This window comes from Raphanus sativus, chromosome 9, assembly GCF_000801105.2.
Source record: "Raphanus sativus cultivar WK10039 chromosome 9, ASM80110v3, whole genome shotgun sequence".
Classification (NCBI taxonomy): domain Eukaryota; kingdom Viridiplantae; phylum Streptophyta; class Magnoliopsida; order Brassicales; family Brassicaceae; genus Raphanus; species Raphanus sativus.
Window position 1 is genome coordinate 22,030,294 of NC_079519.1, and position 22,749 is coordinate 22,053,042.

At 32.8% G+C, this 22,749-nt stretch overlaps 1 protein-coding gene and 1 long non-coding RNA gene across 3 annotated transcripts; both read left to right on the plus strand.

Annotated features, from left to right (window-relative positions):
* Window positions 1–1,013: 1,013 nt before the first annotated feature.
* LOC108826778 (polyubiquitin 11) lies at window positions 1,014–22,185 on the plus strand. 2 transcript variants are annotated; one of them, XM_056993857.1, is made up of 3 exons: window positions 1,014–1,090; window positions 1,242–1,517; window positions 21,364–22,185. In XM_056993857.1, exons 2-3 carry the CDS (start codon window positions 1,242–1,244, stop codon window positions 22,003–22,005), a joined length of 918 nt encoding a protein of 305 aa, XP_056849837.1. In that variant the 5' UTR covers window positions 1,014–1,090; the 3' UTR covers window positions 22,006–22,185. The 2 variants fall into 2 exon arrangements, with proteins under 2 accessions (XP_056849837.1, XP_018455639.2); XM_018600137.2 differs by lacking the exons at window positions 1,014–1,090; window positions 1,242–1,517 and adding an exon at window positions 20,885–21,036 and having other exon boundaries at window positions 21,316–22,185.
* On the plus strand, window positions 4,549–5,211 carry LOC130499611 (uncharacterized). Its single transcript, XR_008938504.1, has 2 exons — window positions 4,549–4,819; window positions 4,911–5,211. It is a non-coding gene; the product is annotated as an uncharacterized LOC130499611 (long non-coding RNA).
* Window positions 22,186–22,749: the final 564 nt, after the last annotated feature.

Consider the following 22,749-nt stretch of genomic DNA (forward strand, 5'->3'; position numbering starts at 1 on the left):
CAGTGAGCGCTCCTGAGTGGACTTCAATTAGCAAATTATTACCGAAGAAAACGCTGATCAGAACGACACAACTTTAACACCATCAGTGGTGTAAGTTCTAACAGCTCATAACCTGGGATATCATTGACAGCGTCGTCATTACCTACCTGCGAATGATTTAGTGCGAAGACCAGTTTGACATGTTAAGAGGGAGGGCATGTCGGTTGAAAGTGAGTAAGCTCACCTGAACATCAAAATTAGGAATCGGGGGAGTTGGTGCTGATCTAATCTCCGGGTTATAGTGAATGATTGATACTTAGATGGAAATTTGAACTTAGAAAGCTTGACTTGGAAGGTTGAAGTTATGTGGTTCTGCTATTCCTGCGTCTTGATGTCAAATAAAGTTTAAATACCGGGACCAAGGTCTCTAATAAGCAGCAAACAGAGAAGAAAGGGAACTAGTGTCTGTAACCATCACTTGAGACACTGCAGCAGCAGGAAGGCATTTTTGACATACAAATACACTACTTTATAGTGCCGAACATTTGATTATTTTGACGAACGTCTTTGTCTGAAAACTTATCAAAAATGGTTTTAAATCATTTTGTCAAAAACGAGTTCCAACATATAATACTAAACTTAAAAAATGTCTCTGTGAGTAAAAAAATCTTGAAAAATTGTAGGAAACCTATAGTGTGATTGATAAAATGATTGGCTTTAGAAACTTTAAATAATTTTAAAGTCTTCAAATCTTGAAATCTTTATCCCCAAGCGGACCTAGAAGCTTTTAAAAGGGAAACACAAGAGAATGGTCTTTTTGCCCAATCGCATTTAAAAAAAGATGGAAATGAAAGCACGAACTTGTAGAAGAGACAAGTTCAAAAAAAAAAAAAAAAAACTTGTAGAAGAGACGAGAGCTTCGACTTCTTTTTGGTATCTCCTACGTGTCCAGCTCTTACTGGTTAATGCTTCACCACCGCCTTAGGTTTTCTATAAATATATAAACCCAAAGATCTCCTTTCCCTCCCAATTCAGTTTCTCAAAATCGAAAGAAAAAAAAAAAAAAAAGCAATCATCTCAAAACTCTCTAGAATCGCGAATTACGATCAAGGTAGATATATTATTAGGGTTTCATCGATCAGTTGTTATTTTCGTGTTCGATCGCGGTTGATTCGTCGACCTAGGTGTTCGATTAGCTAGGGTTTGAGTTATTCGTGGCCTATCTATCTTGTTTACTCAGTAGATTATTTCGTTTACTACAGATGCAGATATTCGTTAAGACTCTCACGGGAAAGACAATCACCCTCGAGGTGGAAAGCTCAGACACCATCGACAACGTTAAAGCGAAGATTCAGGACAAGGAAGGCATTCCCCCGGATCGGCAGAGGCTTATCTTCGCCGGGAAGCAACTTGAAGATGGGCGTGCTCTCGCTGACTACAACATCCAAAAAGAGTCGACCCTTCATCTTGTCCTCAGGCTCCGTGGTGGTATGCAGATCTTCGTCAAAACCCTAACCGGAAAGACTATTACTTTGGAGGTGGAGAGCTCAGATAACGTTAAAGCCAAGATTCAAGACAAAGAGGGCATTCCTCCAGACCAGCAGAGGTTGGTCTTTGCCGGAAAGCAGCTCGGCAGGATCACTCTCGCTGACTACAACATTCAAAAGGAGTCTACACTTCACTTGGTGTTGCGTCTCCGTCGTCGTGGTATGCAGATCTTTGTGCGGATGCTCAGTGGCAAGACCATTACGTTGGAGGTGGAGAGTTCTGATACCGTTGACAACGTTAAAGCTAAGATCCAGGACAAGGAGGGTATTCCTCCTGATCAGCAGCGTCTCATCTTTGCCGGAAAGCAGCTCCAGGATGGGACAACTCTCGCTGACTACGATATCCAGAAAGAGTCAACTCTTTATCTCGTTGTCAGGCTCTGTGGAGGTATGCAGATTTTTATTAAGACACTGACCGGGAAGACTATCACTTTGGAGGTGGAGAGCTCCGACACCATTGACAACGTCAAGGCCAAGATTCAGGACAAGGAGGGGATCCCACCGGACCAGCAGCGTCTCATCTTCGCTGGCAAGCAGCTTGAGGATGGTCGCACCTTGGCTGATTACAACATTCAGAAAGAGTCAACCCTTCACTTGGTGTTACGTCTGCGCGGTGTTTCTAATACTTTGCGTCCCTGTTATCGTTTTTGAAGTCTTGCTGTTTCCTTTTGGGGCCTTGTAATGTCCCTTTATAATACTTGAAAACTATAAAAGACAAATCTCTCTATTGCAGATCGTCTTTGCTTTATTATCCTCGTTTCTCTCTTTACTCATATATGATATGATTGCTAGTTACTGTCATCAAGAGTCGAATTGGTTAAGATTTTTTATTATTCATGTTTTTTGCGTATACGTTCATGTGTGTTTCTTTGCTTGAAATTCCAATGATACCCAGTTTAGTTTCCATGCTAAAGGTTGGTATCGAAGAAGGATGTGTTTGCCAATAAGTCTTTTAGCAGCGTATAGTTGGTAGTGTTGTGTTACAGAACTCATGTCTCAAGTGATTCTTTAGCGACTATGATCGGTTATCTTCCAGTTCAAGAGTTGCTCTTATTCATCAAGAGACAAAGCATTACAAAACAAACAATTTCCTGTGGACAGGAATCAGCCATCCAAAAATGTTTATTTAAAGGTTTAATATTTTTAAGATTCAGTGTTTAGGATTTAGAATTTATTCAAGGGTTTAGTGTTTAGGATTTAATTTTTTGGATTTAGAGTTTAGAATTTTAGTGATGACGTTAAAAAAAAATTTTAATATCTTTTTTGGCACTTCTATTATTTTTGTTTAATTATTTTATCTTTTTTTATTTTAATAAACATATATAACTCGGCAAATATTTTGTTTCATTTAAAAAAAATAATGAATATAAAATAACAAAAATTTATTGGTTAGTAAACATCCGTGTCCACTTTAGAAAATGAACCTAAAAAAAAATCTTAGTATTATAGAATCTTCAGTCTCTTTATTTTATGTTCTCTAACTTTAAAAACTGTCTCAAGTAGAATATTTAATATAATATAATACATAAAATAATTTAGATTAATATATATTCAGAATTACATTCTAATAACTCTTATTTCTATTTATTTAAATATTTATACATGTACTAAGGATATAATAAGTGTTATACTTAATTATAATAGATGAAATTAACCTCGGAACTTAGTTATTGGAATTATTTGTTTCAGAATTATGAAAAACTTTCAAGTTTTGATTAATAATATACAACTATTATATAGTAATACATATTATAATGTTTTCACTAATTAAAAGCTCTTACAAATTAATTGATGCATACTACACTATATATCCTATAACAAATATGATTTTAAAGATTGGGTTGAGCAAAATATTTAGAATTCTGTCAATAATTCTTATTTATACTTATTTTATAAAATCCAAATAGTTGTATAAACTTAAATTGATGATTCATGAGTTAAATCATAAAAGAATGATAAATAAAAAATATTACCTAAAATATGAAGTAAAATATTTAGAATTCTATCATAACCCTTATTTTTACTTATTTTATAAAATTTAAATATTATTATAAATTAATTATTCAACAGTTAAAATCATTAGAAAATGACAAGTAAATAAAGTTACCTAAATTATGGAGTAAATTATTTGGAATTGTATAATTATTATTTCTAAGTATTTTACAAAATTTTAATAATATTATTTTAAAAAATTGATGATTCATAATCAAAATCATTAAAATATGACAGATAAATACAATTGCCTAAAATCATGGAGAATATGATAGATAGGAAAATCCACTTCTCAAATAATTGTATAGATAAATGTTTTTGCTGGCTAATATTTAATTATATTTTTTACGTATCTTAATTGTTTTTAAATTTTGTAGTAAAAGTATTGTTTTCATACAATATATATAAGAATTATCTTATTTTTTTAGTTTTTGATAACTATACATATATATATATATTTTACTCTCAATTATTTAATATTTAATATATCATATAAATTTAATATTATTAAAATAAAATTCGTTTTTAATTATAAAATTCATTAAGGGTATTGTTTAAATTAATAAATTAGTGAATCAGTTAGAAACTAATAATAAATCAATAACCTAGCTAAAAGTCCAAAACCTAAATATAACAAATAAGAAAAACTAACTAAATTTTAATATAACATATAAATTTGATATTATTAAATAAAATCCGTTTTTGATCATATATAAAATTCATTAAGAGTATTTTTTTAAATTAATAAATTAATGACTTAGCTAAAAACAAATAATGAATCAATGATTTAACTAAAACCTAATAAAATATGATAAATAAACAAAATTAACTAAAATCATGGAGAACATTGACACATAAGTCAAATCACTTTATAAATAATAGTATACTAGGCAATTGCCCGCACCCTGTGCGGTAACTATATATCAAACAATATTAAATCTAACATATTCGTTGTATTTTTTTATTTATCAGGGTGTATAATTAATGTATAATATTTTTAATGTATTATTATTTAAAACTAAGCTTTAGAATATGGACCACATTAGAGCATCTCATATTATATTCATTGTGGGCTTTTCATTATCAAGATATTGGAGAAATTAGCCCAAGGGACAGATTCTTTTTATTTGTTGTTTCTCTTATCTTTCTTGTTCCTTCTTTTTTGTCTTTTGGTCTCTTTCTCGAGTTCTTCTCTTTCTCTCTCTTTTTCTGATTTTTTTTTTTGGAAATATTTCATTACTTTGTTTGTGTCTCTTGTCTCTGCCTTTTTGCTCAAGAATTGTTGCTGCTGTAAACTCATGGTAATTCTTCTATCTTCTTGTTTATCCCTCCTTAATTTTGTTCAGATCTATCCTTTTTTCAGATCTATCCCCTTTTTCTATTGTACTTCAGATCTATCCATCTTTCAGTTATTTGTAATGTAAGCATTCATCCGTCGAGGCCACCACTGCCGACCGTGACGGCCACCACCACTACCTAAAGAAATATTAGTTAAAAGATATTCACTCTTTATTGAAATTTTTTATTAAATTATTTATATGCCAATTTCTTATGTAATTTAATTTTTTTAGTTGAAGAGTTCATTTTTGTATATGGTTGTCACATTTGTACTTTTGTGTTTCACTTTTTACCTTTCTCCAATTCAAAGCTGAATTCAGAACATGCAAGGAAAACCAATTTCTATTTGCCTCTATATTGCTCTCATAGCCTCACGCACACCTAATATTTTCGAAAACAATATCTACATGCTTTGTCTGGGTAAAACGTTTTCAGGTAAACAATTAAACCAATTGTAAAAAGTCAATTAAATCAATTGTAAAAATATTTGGTTTATGTTTCGATTATACTTTGGTTAAGCTCAGTACCTCGTTTTATTTCTAAATCACAAACATCTTTATATACTCAAGAAAATCACCTTCGATCATAAACCAAATATTTTTTAATTATTAAAATAAAACATAAAATCAACTTTAAGACCATATCAGCTGTAATTTATAATCATGTCATTGTAATATAAAATCAGAAGCGTAAAAGCCCAAGTGAAACTGACTTAATTCTAAAAACCAAATCAGATCGTATTGTAATGTAAAATAGAAACCCTAAGGCAAAAATAAAACTGACTTAACTGTAAAACAAAAGCAGAGTCTTGTAATATAAAACAGAGGCATAAAAGAGATGAGTAGTATCAGTCTGACAATTCAACACTTTGAAAGATCTCCTTATAAACAACATTTAAGGTTTTCTTCTGTGGAATTCCCTTCTCATCTGTGATCAAAATTCTTAATCCATCTCTTGACGTTACCCTGGAAACTGCAACATACAACTGACCATGTGAGAAAACTGGTTTTGGCAAAAACAATCCAACTCTTTGCAAAGTCTGGCCTTGACTTTTATTTATCGTCATCGCAAAAGCAACAGCAACAGGGAACTGCCTACGTCTCATTCTAAACGGGAATCTTGCTTCGGGAGGAGAAACAAACATTCTTGGTATCAAGACTTTCTCACCAACATTATTTCCTGTTATAAGTTTAGCTTGGATAACATGTTTGGCCATTTGAGTGACCAACAGTCTTGTTCCATTACATAAACCTAGGGATGTCCAAACGGGCTACCCGGCCCGTTTACGTCCAACCCCATATATGTCCAAGTCCGTTTAATAGATGTCTATTTAAAGCCCGTTTAAACTAAACCCATTTAAAACCCATTTATATAAGTCCATTTAACATCAAACCCATTTAAAGCCTGTTAAAAACCCGTTTACTTTAAAAAAAATGAACATAACCTATATGCATCATAAAATGAATGAAACCTGAAATCTATCTGCATCATAAGTTTGATATCTCGAAAGGAGGCAGAGAAGTGAAGAACGATCCCAAAAAAAAAAGGTTAGAGATGTAACACCAGAAACGACGTCGTTAACAAGAGAAGAGAAAAAAAGTTAAACGGGCTTAACGGGCTGCCCAATTATTTTCATTGAAACCCGTTACTTAAATGGACAAAGGTGGGCAAACCCGGCGAAGCCCATTTAATATTATTACTTAAACGGGCTCTAAATGGACAGAAAATTTAAATGGGCTTGGACGTAAATGGGTAGTGAAAACCCGTTTGGACATCCCTACATAAACCACCAATAGGATCAATATTTCTAAGCAACATGATAGGAGTACCAATCTTTAGTTTCAGCTCATGGTTAGGCAATCCTGAAACCTTAATGCTATTCAAATACTCCTGAGTATAAACCATCTCGTCTATTTTGCTTGTGTCTGATGTATCAATACTATCAGAGCTTAGATAAGTTTCCTCGTCACCTAATGAATGGATACCCAAAAATAATGAGCACAACACAGAACATGAACACTATTTTAGTAATAATACATTCACTTCTTAGAAAATTATGTTAGAATTACCTGGTAGCTGCGATAACATATAGTCATTAATTATATCAACGTCCATATTTCTGGGACTCAGTATCGCTCTTCCTTGGAAAAATTTGGGGTTGCGCTCGTCGGGAAAACTAATACCGTATACGTCTTTTACAATCTCCTCCACGGGGTTCTCACATTGAGTTATCAGTAAATCATCAGGTATATCTATTTCCACTTCTCCAGAATTTGGCTCGTTTATCTTTCCATTTCCTATGTCGAGAATCCATTTAGAGAAAGCTTCAATTTCCCTCGACTGATCGCCATGAACATCTCTTGTAAGCCTCATATTTTTTGTCAGCTCTAAAACCTTACAGCTGGGCCATAGATAGGAAGAGGTTATGGAAGATAAAACAGTTTCTTCTCTACCACCATTGACGATAATTGGTAAAATCTGCCTAAAGTCTCCCCCCAAGACAACAACTTTACCTCCAAAGACCTTATCACATTTAAGAATATCACGCATAGTCCTGTCAAGTGTCTCGAAACAGTGCTTACTCATCATAGGAGCCTCATCCCAAATGATGAGGCTAGCTTCTTTGATTAGTTCTGCTTGATGCGATCCCGCACTGAAATTGCAAGTTGTACATTCATTAACAGCAATTGGTATCCCAAATCTAGAATGAGCTGTCCTCCCTCCTTGTAACAACAACGATGCGATACCACTCGATGCAACATTTAGAACAATCAAACCTTTCGATCGAAGAGCAGCTCCCAAAAGACTCCACAAAAAGGTTTTACCGGTACCGCCAAAACCGTAAAGAAAAAACATACCACCAACACCGCTCTCAACTGCTGTAATGATTGTCTCATAGACTCCCTTCTGCTCGTCAGTCACAGTAGACATGAGTTTGGTATGTAGTTCTTTTAACTTTTCCCGATCATAGCTTTTTTCCACTAATATAAGATGATTTTTATCTTTATCAATAGCTTCTTCATCTAGCACAGGAGCATTCTCAAAGTTAGACAGAGAATTATTATTCTTACGCAGATATTTCTCTATCTTAGCCAAACCAATATTCTTCAGCTGGTCACTGGATAGTGTGAAATCTGCAATTTTTTAATCACAAAATAAGGTAAATTCAGAGATTTATTTCCACATGCAAGGGACTACGTAATAAGATAATAAAAGAATATATAACATACTTGGATTCTTTGCTTTTCTTTTTCTCCTTATAAGAATATCCTCTGTTAGTATATTCCATGTTGCCTCCCATGCATTGATTGGCATTGCAACGCTGTTAGAGAGCAACATCACAGCAAATAATCTTCTCAAAAACTTCCCAGAACCCCATAAACTTGCCTCCTTAATAGCCTCAATATATTCTTTATCATCATCAAGCAAACCCAAAGCATAGCATGCATCTTTAAATGAAGGGTAAACAATCCCCTTAACCGTTCGGATCTCCTCGAAGCTTCTTGGACCCTTTACTATATTGAGTAAAACTCTTAAATAATATGCCTGGACATACGACGGCGGCACATAAGTAATCCTCCCTATTGCAAATCCTCTATCACGTGGTCTCCATTCCTTTGTTTTCAGGACCCACACAAACTTGGTAGGGAAATCAGCATATGTCAAGTCACGTGCCTCTGGATATTTTCTGTTTGCTTCCATCCAAGCTAAAAATTTTGACTGGCTAATAGAACATTTAGATATCACTTCCTCTATTGGATCATCTTCATTATAAACAAGAAATTGTTGGCCAGGCAGATGGAAGGAAAGCTTAGTCACCGGCGTTGAGCGATATTGTGTAGGATAAGCAAGAATCCTCCAAGTGGATTCACACGCAGATATGTACCTTCCATATAAGCATTATATAATTATGAAGCGGACAAATATATAGTCTATTAAAAATAAGATAAGTAAATTATTACCTGCAACTAAAATATTTTTTCACCTCGTCCTCTACTTCTTCTTTACCATCTTCACTCTCAACTGAAGCTCTAACATAATCTGATCCCTTATTTATATATTTGAAAAGATACTTAATTGATCTTGTTTGGTTACACCACTCAACGTTAATATGTGCTCGGTATCGCTTCAATAGGTTGCTGTTATAAGGAACAATATATCTGTTATCACAATCGAAGTTTTTCTTCCTGATCACCCTGTTATCTTCTCGACGTCTGTAAATTGGATAACCACCATCATCAATTTTTGTAATATTGCTATTAGACTTTGGGAAAAATTTGGTGCATCTGCCTTCTTGCATGCATACATTTTTCTTATTAGCAGCACCGCATGGACCGTGTACCATCAGATCACTAACTATTTCATGTAAATACGGCTCAGTGTCTTTATCTGGTATCTCAGCACTTATAAACCGATCAATATCATCTCCTGTCGGTAACTTAGATTCTGGTTTCAAGAAAACTACCATATGAGCATGGGGCAAACCTCGCTTCTGAAACTCTATCGTATACATCACTAAAAACAAAAAGAAAACCAAAGTTTGTTAAAAAAAAAGGAAAGCTAAATTTTCACGAAGGTAATGATAATTATGAAAAATGCAATAATAATTACTTCAAACACTTACCAGAATTGATTGCACCTAAGACTGTTCCCGTCATCAAATAATCAACCAGATTGTCAAGCTTCATCTTAAAAACACGACAACAAATATCCGGACGATCTTCTGTTTTCAAATCATGTTTCTGCAGATATCGTGTTATCTCTGGCCACTTGGGATTGCAAGTTATTGTTATAAAAAAATCTGGGTAACCATAATACTTGCATGTGGCCATAGCATCCAAGTAGTGTTGCATCATGTACCTTTTACCTCCTGTAAAAGAAGATGGTATGTAGATCCTCTTACCCTGTTCAGATAGATCACCTTTTCCTTTGCCCACAGCATCAACAATCTTATCATAGTGTTCACATCGGAGATTCTTCTGATTCAACCAAATGTAGCGAAGTCTATTTGATTCTATCATAGTGTATGCATCAACTAAAAACTGTTGAAACAATCTTCCAGACATTAAAATGATCGGTGATTCACCAAACCTCTCTTGTATACGGAACGCAAAAAACTCACGCATGGTTATCGTTTTTCTTTTCCTCCCTTTCTTATCAAGGAAACCGATGTCTATGCCCAATCTAAAACCATCCTCACCAAAGGGAAACAGCAACGGATATTGTAAGGGCAAATAAGCTGGATGCAGTTCACTTATTCTTTGTAATTTCCCGGTACTACTCTCAAGGATAATGTCTCTGTTTTCCATTGATTTTTCAAAATCCCCAGGAATCAAAGCTGCTACATCATTTTCAGTTGGAAGATTATATGTTCTACCATCTGTAGACCTTCCACTTGCGAGAACCAACCTCATAGGCCGACCAGCACCAGCAACTTCTAGTCTCTCACGTGCTGATCGAAAGGCACCTACATAACAATTATTAGCATCCAACATATTCTTCAAGATTTCAACAATCTGTCGTTTGATTTTCTCCGTCGAACCGGTACTCCTATTAAAAATTAGGTTAACATATTAGATGCCTGAATATGTAAATGCATAAGTTAAAAAAAAAAATTACCCATAAACAGCCACTCGATTGGAAATCTCATTTGCAGTATCGTGTATATAGAGTTGTAGGAACGCTGGATTCTTGTTAGGTCCAGGCAACATATCTCCTATCAAGTGGTAATTTTCTCCACATAGTTGAAATAAATAAGGTCCAGCACCATTATTAATGGAATTATTGATTTTACCACCAAGTGAAGTAAAAGAAAACATCATGTTGTACGCTCTTATGAATTCTCGGAAGTGATTTCTCATTTCACCTTTGTTGTAAAGAAGTTTCAGCAATGAAGTAGGTGGTGCTCTAAGGAGCGGTAGCTTGACTTTTCCTTTATGACAACACAAAGTAAATAATGGTTTGACACCTGTTAATCTTCTATTAATTCTTTCACCAAACCACATAAAAGCTTGGCAATAATCACACATGTAGGACGGATCGCCATCGTCATAATTAGGGGTGGGCACGGAGCGGATATCCGGAATTTTAAGGATATCCGTGATCCGATCCGTGTCTTACAAATATTCGATTTTTCGATCCGATCCGATCCGTAACTTTTCGGATATCCGGAACATCGGATATCCGCGAATATCCGAATTTTTTCCGGATATCCGATTCGATCCGTAAAAAATAATAAAAAATTAAAAAAATAAAGAAAAATAAAAGAAAAAGAAGAAAATCTGAAATAAAATAATAATATTTCATTATTTTTTTTATAAAAAATTACATACTTTCAAATTTTTTAATAACTAAATAATTAATTTAGTAAATAAAAACATTATAAAACTTATATAAAGATATAAAAGTATGTATATTATATAATTTTATAAACATGTATACATATATATGTATATAACGGATCGGATCGGATATCCGTTTCTAAAAATATTAGTATTTGTGATTTGCTTCGTCTTTGACGGATATTGGATTTTAGTATTTGCTTCGATTCGTTAAGTTACGGATATTCGGATTTTTCGGATCGAATCGGAACGAATAACGGATCGAATCAAAATTTACAGATATTTTGCCCACCCCTAGTCATAATAACCTGATAAAACTTCATTAATATTTAATATAACATGCATAATGAATTTAGAAAAAGAAACCAATAATTACCATTATCGGTGAGACCTATGGGAGCAAATACTCCTTCATCGAGTAATATATCTGAGTGAATATTTTTTCTTTTCCGATGAACCCTATGGACATTAGTTTGATTGCGGTTTACATGATTTTCATCTTCATCGGATTCTGAATCCGTGGCCACAAAACAAACGAAATCATCTATATCCTCTGGTTTTTCCAAAACATCTGAATTTATTCATATATTATATTAGAACCTTATTTTTATGGAGTAATATATTATATTAAATTTAAAATTTAAAAACATACCAGTCGCTTGAGAATGCTTATGTGATCTCTTATATCTCAAAATATTCATTCTTTTCTTTCTTGCAAGTTTGCTTGTCCTCTTTTTATCAATATGGCCCGTAATAGAACACTGCACTGGTATCGGTGGAGCATAAGCATGAGCTTTTGTAGTGACACCTATTGAAAAGCTTACAATTGTTAAAGACGTATATTTTGTTAATCAACTATGTATAAAATCAAAATAACAGTCACATACGTCTAGTAAAAGCTGGAAGCTTAATTGTTGCAGATGTAAGAGGTGTTTTTCTTGGACCCATAACTTTGGTTATTTCCTTTTTTTTTTGCTGAGAAGTTTTGTGTCTATTATCAAGCGTTTGCTGAGAAATATATATCCTATCTTTGAGTCGGCATATTGTTATAATATGACATAGATTAGGATAAAAACAACTTAGACATTATCTATTGTTAAATACAAACTAAAATAAAAGAAGGTTATGTTATATCATTATTTTTATAAGTACGTAGATTGTCAAAATATGTTTATATACTGATTTGATCATTACTATCATTACTTTTAAGTACTATATATTTTTATAGCTTCAGATTAACTTTTTGTATAATTCCTTTTGTTAAAGAAAATATATGACTAATTAACTCTTTCATATTAATTTTTATATTCGGAGTTAATTATAAATTAACTTGATAATTTCGAGTTTATTATACATGTAGTATTTATTTAACCATGTTAGAAGTAAATTTTCCTATATTTTACTCATGTTTATATACTGATTTGATCATTATTATCATTATTATCATTACTATTATTTTTAAGTATTATAGATTTTTATAGATTCAGATTAACTTTTTATATAATACATTTTGGTTAAAGAAAATATATGATTTTTCTTTTTTTTTTCTAAAATTTGGCAGTAATTAATTTCTTCCAATATAGAATGGTTTTTTTTGTTAAACGTTTATTTGGTTATACATGTAGTATTTATTTAACCATGTTAGAAGTAATTTTTCCTATAGTTTACTCACATTTATAATAATAACATATTTAATATGATATAAATTTGAATGATCAAATAAATGATTGAAGAGGCATAATTTAAAATATTATTCAAAAACCAACACAGAATTGAAAAAATCCATAACAAACACTCTAGGAATAAATTATCTAAAACGTAAAAAACCTATCAATTTAAAAAAAAAAACACAAATCTAAATTTAAAATTATTCTTTGGTCTTCTTCAACTTTTTAGTATTTCCATCTGTCCCCACATCCAAGTGTCCACGATCAAAAGCATCACTGTTACGCTTTAATCCATCAAGTTGCGAAGCTTCAGCTGAATCTTCCAAAACACGTTGGCAATCCATAAACAAACCACCCTAAAATACAGAAAATAAATAATCAAAACATCTACATAAAATATATATAAAGGTTCATAAATACCAGGGAAAAAAAAATATAAAGGTTCATAAACAAACACAAGAAGAAAATTTATAGACGTGTGTTTTTAAACACAAATACCTGAGTATAACCTTCAGTGACCCACTTACTAATCAAATCTTCATCATCAGAAATTATATCAACTTTAAAGGATGCTTTACGACTCCTCAAATTATCAGCTGATATATTAAGCTTGTAAATATATGTTTTCCCAATAAGTCTGATCAGCGGCAAAGGTAGAAGAGATGCGTCTTCCTATAGAAGACAAAATAAACAAAAAAAGAAAAATTAAATAAACAAACTGAAAATAAAGATTCTATAATAAGTATAAAATTTATAAACAAACATTATACCTCCGCAACTTCTTCGGCAAGATCCATAGCAGTTCTATGGAGAAAGGGGACAACAACATTATCAAAAAGAATAAACCTAGCTGCCTCTCCCGTATGATCAGTAACACAAAGGACAAGTTTAAACCTACAACGATTACAAAAAAAAATATCAACGTTGAATTTTAAATATCTATATATATTGACGAAAATAATATCTGAGACTTTATATCAAACACAAAATACCTAGCCACAACATTAGAGACGTTTCTATTGCATCCGCTACAATGAAACAAAGGTGGACTATCATCATCAAGATCATCTTCACATGGATGGACTGTCGTCTTACAGGTACGGCATGCAACAAAATACCACTTTGGAGTGGTTTCAATGGAAACAATTTTGCAAAGTGTAACACATTTTCCCACCTATAAAAACAAACAAAAGAATTTTATATAAAAAGAAGTAATCAGTAATTTCAGTCGACATTATTTAGCTGTAATAACCAAAATATCTAATAAGTAGAACATACCTCATTCGATGCATTCAATGCACGGATAGATTTTATTGGATTCTTAATGAAAAACTCATCGTATAAATCTATTTTTAGAGGTGTAGATTTTGGATCAAAATCTTCTCTAGTAATAACCAAATCATCATTAGGCAATTTGGATTTGAAGTCAAGAACTTCTTGTAATTGTGGATCAAAAAGAATCTCAGTAGCATTGAATACATTAGAAACAGTAATGGCTCCTAAAAGATCAACAAAAAACAACAACAAATAAATATCATATTTTCTTTTGAACACAAAACAAATAAATATCACATATTATCAGCAATTTTAATGTTATGTGGGAAAAAATACCTCTGAATTCTCGCACACAAACAAATCGAGCAACACATACAATACATGATGCTTCATTAGATTTAAAGAAATCTGATACTTGCTTTGCATACCCAGACCACAACGTACATGTTAAACGTGTGTCACTAAATATAAAAAAATACAAAACAGTTTAAGGTCATAATAATAAAATAGTATAATATAAAATCAAGAGCTAAAAAAACTTACGTAGCTCACAAAATTAAAATAATATAATATAAAAGCAAGAGCTGGAAAAACTTACGTTATGTCACGGATTGTTAATTCTAGCTTAGTTGATGATTTTCCTTTTGCCACAAGATCTTCTAAAGGTCCGACATTCACAACTTCACCAATAACATCTAAACACACAAAACATTAGAATAATGAACAGATAAAAAGAGAATATAAATAAGGACACATCAATAAAAATACAATGATATAGAAAACTCACCGATTAAGATTTCTTTTTCATACTGACGATCTAATATTTCTTTAAAACTTTTGAAATAATTATTTGGCAACTCTTTTGGAAAATCATCACAAGAAGTAATTTTGGTTGTTCTATAGAAGTTAATCTTAAAAGGAAGAGGATTCGTTCTATATTCTGTGGTATAATCACCAATGGTGAAATTACTCAGAATAAAAGAATCCCCTTGAGATAACTTAGATCGAAAGTTACCAAGAGAACGTTCATCAATAGAAGCATGAATCCTTGTTCCCTGCAAGAAATTGAGAAGATTGTTAATGCTAAACAGTATAACTAATGCAAATTAATAATGAAAAATACAATACTTACTATGGTATCAACCAACACCAATTCAATTGACATGATTTTTGAATTTTTCCATGTATTCCAAAGTTTTAACACTTTGACTTTAATCTTGTAACAATCTTTAGCTGGATCAATATCGCCAATAAGAACCAGAGAAGCAGGTTTTCTTTTCAGAAAAGACATAGTTGGCGAGTTATTGTTTTTTTTTTTGCTGAGGAGCTTTGTGATTTGTGTGTTTAATTTGAGAGTGACATTAACGAAAGAAACTATCATATATATAGCTACATAGCCACGGACGGTATAATTATAGAGTCGGCATCTATATTGCTATTTTCCTTAATGTAATGTATTATGGTTTTCTTTGTCGTTATCATCTAGAAAATTATTGAATGAATATTTGAGTTTATATTAAAGTTTATCCCAACTTAGTTATATTCATGAATGTTTATATTAGTTGATTAATTGCTGAATATAAATATAAAGCCTGTTTTTGGTAAAAAAGTTTTCTTATCGACATTTATATTAGATAAAATGATTTATGGTAATAGCCTGAAATAAAAAACCTAAAATCAAGGAGAAGTTGACAACTAAACAAAATTAAAAACCTAAAATCAAGGAGAAGTTAACAACTAAGCAAAAACTAAATTTAAAATCATTAAAAACCTAAAATCAAGGAGAAGTTGACAACTAAGCAAAATTACTTCATAAATAATAGTATAGATATAAAAACAATAAATTGATAAATTTTGTCAATTTAAAGTTATACCGATTTAAAATATGACACAAATCTGATATACCATATTCTGTTACTAGATTTTCTCAGATTAGGATCTTGTATAGATCATATTGTTTCTCTGTTCTGTGTAACGGCTCTAGCTATTTAACTCATGTAAATCATCGAGACATATCAAGAGAAAACTTCAATAACTTCAAAATCAATAAAATAATAAGTTAATAATAGTTTAAAAGATCCCACTGTAACTATATAGTTCTATTAAAATTATAAACTAATGATTTATACTATGTAGAGCAGTGCCAAGAAACATGAGACTATGTTGGTACTTTCATGGGTTTATTAGTGTTCCAGAATCTAGATAAGACAACTCTTCAAAGAGGATCTTGAGCTTAAATGGTCACATCATTGATAGAACCAGGAATAGATCTGCTTTTAGATTGGGTAGACTCCAAACAGTTAGAGACAGAGTCACAAGTTGCAGGCGCTCGAGGCACAAGTAAAGTGGCTGAGCTACTAGTGAGCATCATAATGATCGCTGGCAACATTGGACGATCTGTAGGATCTTCTTGCACACATAATAGTGCAATATGTATGCATCTAACAGCCTCATCACTCTCATAACTATCTACTATGGTAGGATCCACGAGTTCTAGTGGTGATCCGGCTTTCCAGAGCCTCCAAGCCTAACACGAGAGATAAACAAAGTTCATATGTTTTGTCTTAATTGGACACACACACATGTAACTTAAAAGATCATGTACTCACGTGTGACCAAATTTCCAGAAAATTCATCAATATGGTAAAGGCTACTGCATTTTTTGCCGCTTATAATCTCTAGAACCAATACTCCAAAGCTATAGACATCAGACTTCATGGGTGTGGTTATGCTTATTTTGTGAGGAACCGATTGACATTATAACCTATTGCTATGCCTACTAAGAGTCAATTTCACTCCAAACAATTGCTATATCTTTTTTCTAAAATAGAGATTGCTATTTTTTCCTCTATATTTAGGGGAATAAATAACAATCTCTATTTTTTACTTTATATTTTGAAGATTGCTATTATAGAAAAATATATTGGAGTAAATTACCTCTCTATTATATAAATTCTCTATTTTAGAGAAAAGTATAGCCCGTGACAAAAAAAAGAGAGAAAAATTGTCATTTAAATTACGAACTTTCGAATTTGGTTGAAAAAAACATGAACTTTCACTTGGACCATTTAAAGCACTAATTTTCGTTGATAAACTATTTTAGTCATAAACTTCCATTGACTATATCATTTTAGTCTTATCGTTAGTCAACAGTTATAGTTGACTAACAGTAGACCTAAAATGGCTTTTAAAATTGATAATTGTTTGCCTAAATATAAATTATCTAACTTTTAGAATAAATTATTTAGTAGCTAGAATTTGTTTTTAAAAAAATATTAATAAATAAAATATAATTTTTATTATTTTCTTCAAATGAAAATTAAATAATTTTCATTATATTTTAAAATAGTTAGTTAACATATCATCAGTTTAATAATTAAATATTAAAAAAATTATAAAGAATAATTATGTTAGTTTTGTAACTATTCATAGAGTTTGGATTATGTTTCATAATTTTATTGTCAATGTTGATGTCTCTTCGGCAAAAATATAAATCAACATTTTTCCAAAAGATTTTATATTAAATATTGAAAATATATATTGATAAATATAACACTAATAATAAAAATTATTTATATAATTTGTAAAAAAAAGATATCAACTTTGGAAATAAAATTATGAAACATAATCTAAACTCTATGAATAGTTACAAACTGACATAATTATTCATTATAATTTTTTAATAAATAATTATTAAACTATATGTTAACTAACTATTTTAGAACATAATGAAAATTATTTAAATTTTCATTTGAAGAAAATAATAAGAATTATATTTTATTTATACAATATTTATTTTTATAAAAAAATTCTAGCTACTAAATAATTTATTATAAAAGTTAGACAATTTATATTTGGGCAAAAAAAAATTCATCAACTTTAAAAGTCATTTTAGGCCTACTGTTAGTCAACTATAATTATTGACTAACGATATGACTAAAATGATATGGTCAATGGAAGTTTATAACTAAAATGACTTGTCAATGAAAGTTGGTGCTTTAAATGGTCCAAGTGAAATTTCATATTTTTTTAACCAAATTTGAAAGTTCGTGATTTAAATGACAAAAAAGAAAATATAGCTTAAATACATCGGAGATAGTCTAATACTATTGGAGTGGAGATTCAGATGAATTTTTAAAATTTGAAGTGAATAACATATTGATGTTTATGAAATTGTTAGAGAATAAGGTCTACTGACAGAAAGAAGACAACTTAACCAATGAGAATATTTCACCAATATAAATAAAAAGTTTTTTTTATCACAGAACAACAATCATAAGTGAAATTCAATAAAATAATATTTTTAAAAAAACTTTTTTATTTAAGAATATTAAATAAAAAGAAAACTCATAAATTGTATTTTTAAAAATTTATCACAAAATAATAACACACAAAAGAAAAAGAAGAAACAACAGATGAGAAAACACACTCCATAGAGCCAAAAGACCATTTGGACTACCGAGGTCCGAGAATGAGCCCTCGCTACAAGCAACCTAAAGAGTTGCTTAGGAAAAGCCACAATTCAGCCGAGACATGTATGAATCCTATCCGACATCAAGAAGCTATATGAGACATGAAGTAAAATAGGGACCACAAGAGAAACTGAGGATGTTTCGTTCGTTCCTCTTTTGGTATCGTCTTCAGAAACACCAATGGAAAATATCTTGCCTTTGGAGCTGTATCGACTTTGCTACATCAGTATGAGAGACCAACGGAGGCATGAGGTTATAGTGTTAAGATTAACCTCCTTTCCTCAGATGTCGGGATTATTCCATGCCGCCTCCTGAGTAGCTTGTACCCTAAATACTCTTCGAAGCTTCCAATCGTCATTTTCATTGGAAGGTAAACAGATAAAGAAAAGAGGTTAAAAGGCATATAGCAAGTGAAAACCGCCCAACAACGGAGAAGCTCGAGTTTTCCGTGAGAAACAGAGTAAGGAAGAAGGATCCGAAGATCTACCACTCACCAATGGTAAGAAACCGCTTCCAGAAGAAACCAAGAACCTAGACCTACAATTTAGTAATCAGACAACATTACCATGAACGAACCAACGAATGGTCTCGCCAAAAGAAAACGGAGACTCGCAGACCAAAAGGGTCTCAACTTTTTTCGCTAAACCTTGACTCCGAGAACCAAAGAACGAATGGCCAATGCCGTGAGCACATGAACATACAGCCCAAATAACAAACTGGAGCTTAACGCCATGAGAAACTTGTCGACTGAGTTTTATGGATGAACATGGACTTAAGGGGAGAGAGGGAGAGAGAGAGAGAGAGAGAGAGAGAGAGAGAGAGAGAGAGAGAGAGACTGCATCGTAAAGGCCATGAACGACCGCATCGAACCAAGCTCCTTGAGCCAACACCTGAAGCAGCGGCACATGCCACCACCACTGCTAAAAACAGTTTCCGTGTTAAACCGGACCCCCGAATCTCCCATGGTGTGAGAAAGAACAAACTTGTGACTTTTCATTCATTAGTGTCCTCTGGTTTCTCTCTCTTTGCTTTGGGAGCTAGTAATTCACATAGCCACACCAAATGGTTTCATCTCTGGTTATGGTAAGTTGATTAAGAACCTTACACCAATCAATCTTCAGACATGATTGTGGATTCTGAAATCCACACTTCAAACTTTCTAGAGATTGTTTTGTAATGTTTTTGTTAGATTATGGAAGAAATGATTGTGGGTGCAAAGTTCTTTAATTAGTTATTATACTCCCAGATGCAGTTAGAAGGATGAGGTCTCATGCTCAACTCGTGGACATACTTGTGAGTCAACTTGGTTTTGTCTCAAGTAAAGAGACATATGTTTTTTTCAAAAAGTCTATTCAATAAGCTTTCCAAAAGCCATAAAGATCAAACTGATCCAAGGGAATGCAAAGCGAAAGTTATTCTTGTACTTTTCTTACATGAATTTTCTGTCAGGTGAACAACTCTCAGAATACTGAGTTTTTGAACTCGCTTGGAGCCATAGACAGTGAAGGAAAACTAACAAGCTTAGGTCAGAAAATGTCAGCACTGAATGTGGAGCCAAATATGCTGCTAATAGAGTTGCCCGTTTAATAGTTCAAAGTGTTGTGGTTTAGGATAGATTTCAATCCTATGTGGCTTTGGGTGAACCTCGTTGGTTGTCTAATATTTCAATAATATGGAATTTTATGGTTGTAGTGGTCCCTTTTGTCCATTTTAACTTGTGCTTTGTATTTAGCACATGAAAAATATTTCAATAAAAAAAACAAATAAAAAAGAATATGATAACAAAATTTGGGCAACTTTTGAATCGTAACTATATAATCTTTCTTAATAGATCAAAGATAAACTTTAAAAAATCAATATAATTATCTCTTAAGAATCAGAGAGATGAGGATACTAACAATGATTATGAAAGATTTGGTGTTTTCTTTAAAAAATAAATGAAATGAGATAAATAAACTATTTACAAAAAGAAATAAGGAGAAAAAAACAAAATCTACATGATTGGTCATCTGCATTTCTCCCACCTTTTTTCCTTACATTTTGCAGATCAACAAATTTCTTTACAATAAAAATTTGCAGGCAGATTGTGTTGAATATTAATGGTCTGCATTAAAAAAAGGTCAAAATAATCATCACCTAAAAAAAGAAACACAAAAGAATGAATGCTCATGCCTAATCGCATTAAAGAAAGGAAAACGAAAAGAACTTCTAGAAGAGACGAGAGCTTTGACATTTTTTCTCGCCGCGTCTCACACGTGTCAAGCTATTACTCGTCATTGCTTCGCCGCCTTAGACCGAGTCGTCTAGTATATAAAGATAAACCCAAAGACCTCTTCTCCCTCACAATTCAGTTTCTCAAACAAATCAAAAGAAAAAAGAAAAACAATCTTTTCAATCCTCTCTCAAATCGCAAATAACAGTCAAGGTAGATTTTCTGATTTCTTGTTAGGGTTTCCACGATCAGTTGTTGTTTCTTTCGATCGCGGTTGATTCTTATTCTTATTCATTGATTTCGATTGGTTTTCACCGATAGATCAGTCTTCTTCTTATTCGTCGGATCTAGGTTTTCAATTAGGGTTCGTGGCGGCTCCGTCTTGTTTATGCGTCGTTGTGTTGTTTTCTTCTAGAATTACCATGAACTCTGGTAGATCTGTGATTGTCTTGCCCAATTTAGATTATTAATCTTGGCTTTTGTGTACTGCAGATGCAAATCTTCGTTAAGACTCTCACCGGAAAGACGATCACCCTCGAGGTGGAAAGCTCAGACACCATCGATAATGTCAAAGCTAAGATCCAGGACAAGGAGGGAATCCCACCGGACCAGCAGAGGTTGATCTTCGCAGGCAAGCAGCTTGAAGACGGCAGGACTCTCGCTGACTACAACATCCAAAAGGAGTCAACTTTGCATCTCGTTCTCAGGCTCCGTGGTGGTATGCAGATTTTCGTTAAGACATTGACCGGCAAGACCATTACTTTGGAGGTGGAGAGCTCCGACACCATTGACAATGTCAAAGCTAAGATCCAAGACAAGGAGGGTATCCCTCCAGACCAGCAGAGGTTGATCTTTGCCGGAAAGCAGCTCGAGGACGGCAGGACTCTCGCTGACTACAATATCCAAAAGGAGTCTACACTTCACTTGGTGTTGCGTCTGCGTGGAGGCATGCAAATCTTCGTCAAGACCTTGACTGGTAAGACCATCACACTGGAGGTGGAGAGCTCGGACACCATTGATAACGTGAAAGCCAAGATCCAAGACAAGGAAGGGATCCCTCTAGATCAGCAGCGTCTCATCTTCGCTGGAAAGCAGCTTGAGGATGGTCGCACCCTTGCCGACTACAACATCCAGAAGGAGTCGACCCTTCACTTGGTGTTGCGTCTCCGTGGTGGTTTTTAAGTCTCTCGTCCTTTGTCTTATCAAAAATCAACAATGTCTGCGTTTTTAGTCTCGTTTTCTTTAAAACTTATCATGGTTTGTGTGTTTGAGGCATTGTAAGCCTCTTTTGAATAATCGTTGAACTCTGTTTCTCTCTTTTCCTTGCAAGACTTTCCTATCTATATCCTCGTTATTCCTAAATGCTTTGTGTTTATGTTTCAAATTTTGAGGTTACGATGCGGTGAACTTTCTATTTTGCTTAGCTGTTACTTCTGAAAGCACATTTGTAGCGTGTTCATTTTTCAGGGTTATGTGAAGTTTTAGAAATTCACACTCTGTACTTATTGCTCGTCTCTTCAAAGATTCGAGTGACAAATTGTCTGTTACCATTCTAGTGAGGGATGGGGCTGCTTATCAGCTTCACAAGTATAGTAATTTGGAAAATCCGTCCTTCCGAAACATGTTATCAATGATGGGTTAGTTTCTGTTTAATATCGCTGTATCATTTCAGTAAGAAGAACTACCAAAGAATTCAGTGAGGTCTTAATTGACCGATATGTGAAATAATAATGTCCAACTTCTACAAATTAATTCAATATAGATTGCATACGTATTCTATAACAAAAAGGTTCACTAGTCTAATCTATTAATTTAGGAATTATCTACTATTTAAAGTTCTTATTTAAATTTTGGACTCTTTCATAGTTGTTGCTAGAATATATCATACCTCCTATACAATGCAACCTACCAACTTAAATTAAACCA

Excerpts from the sequence above, each read along its gene's own strand:
- LOC108826778 (XM_056993857.1), top strand. The coding sequence starts at position 1,242 with ATGCAGATATTCGTTAAGACTCTCACGGGAAAGACAATCACCCTCGAG. Across the intron at positions 1,518-21,363 it reads GAAAGACTATTACTTTGGAG|GTGGAAAGCTCAGACACCAT; the intron begins GTGGAGAGCTCA and ends ATCACCCTCGAG.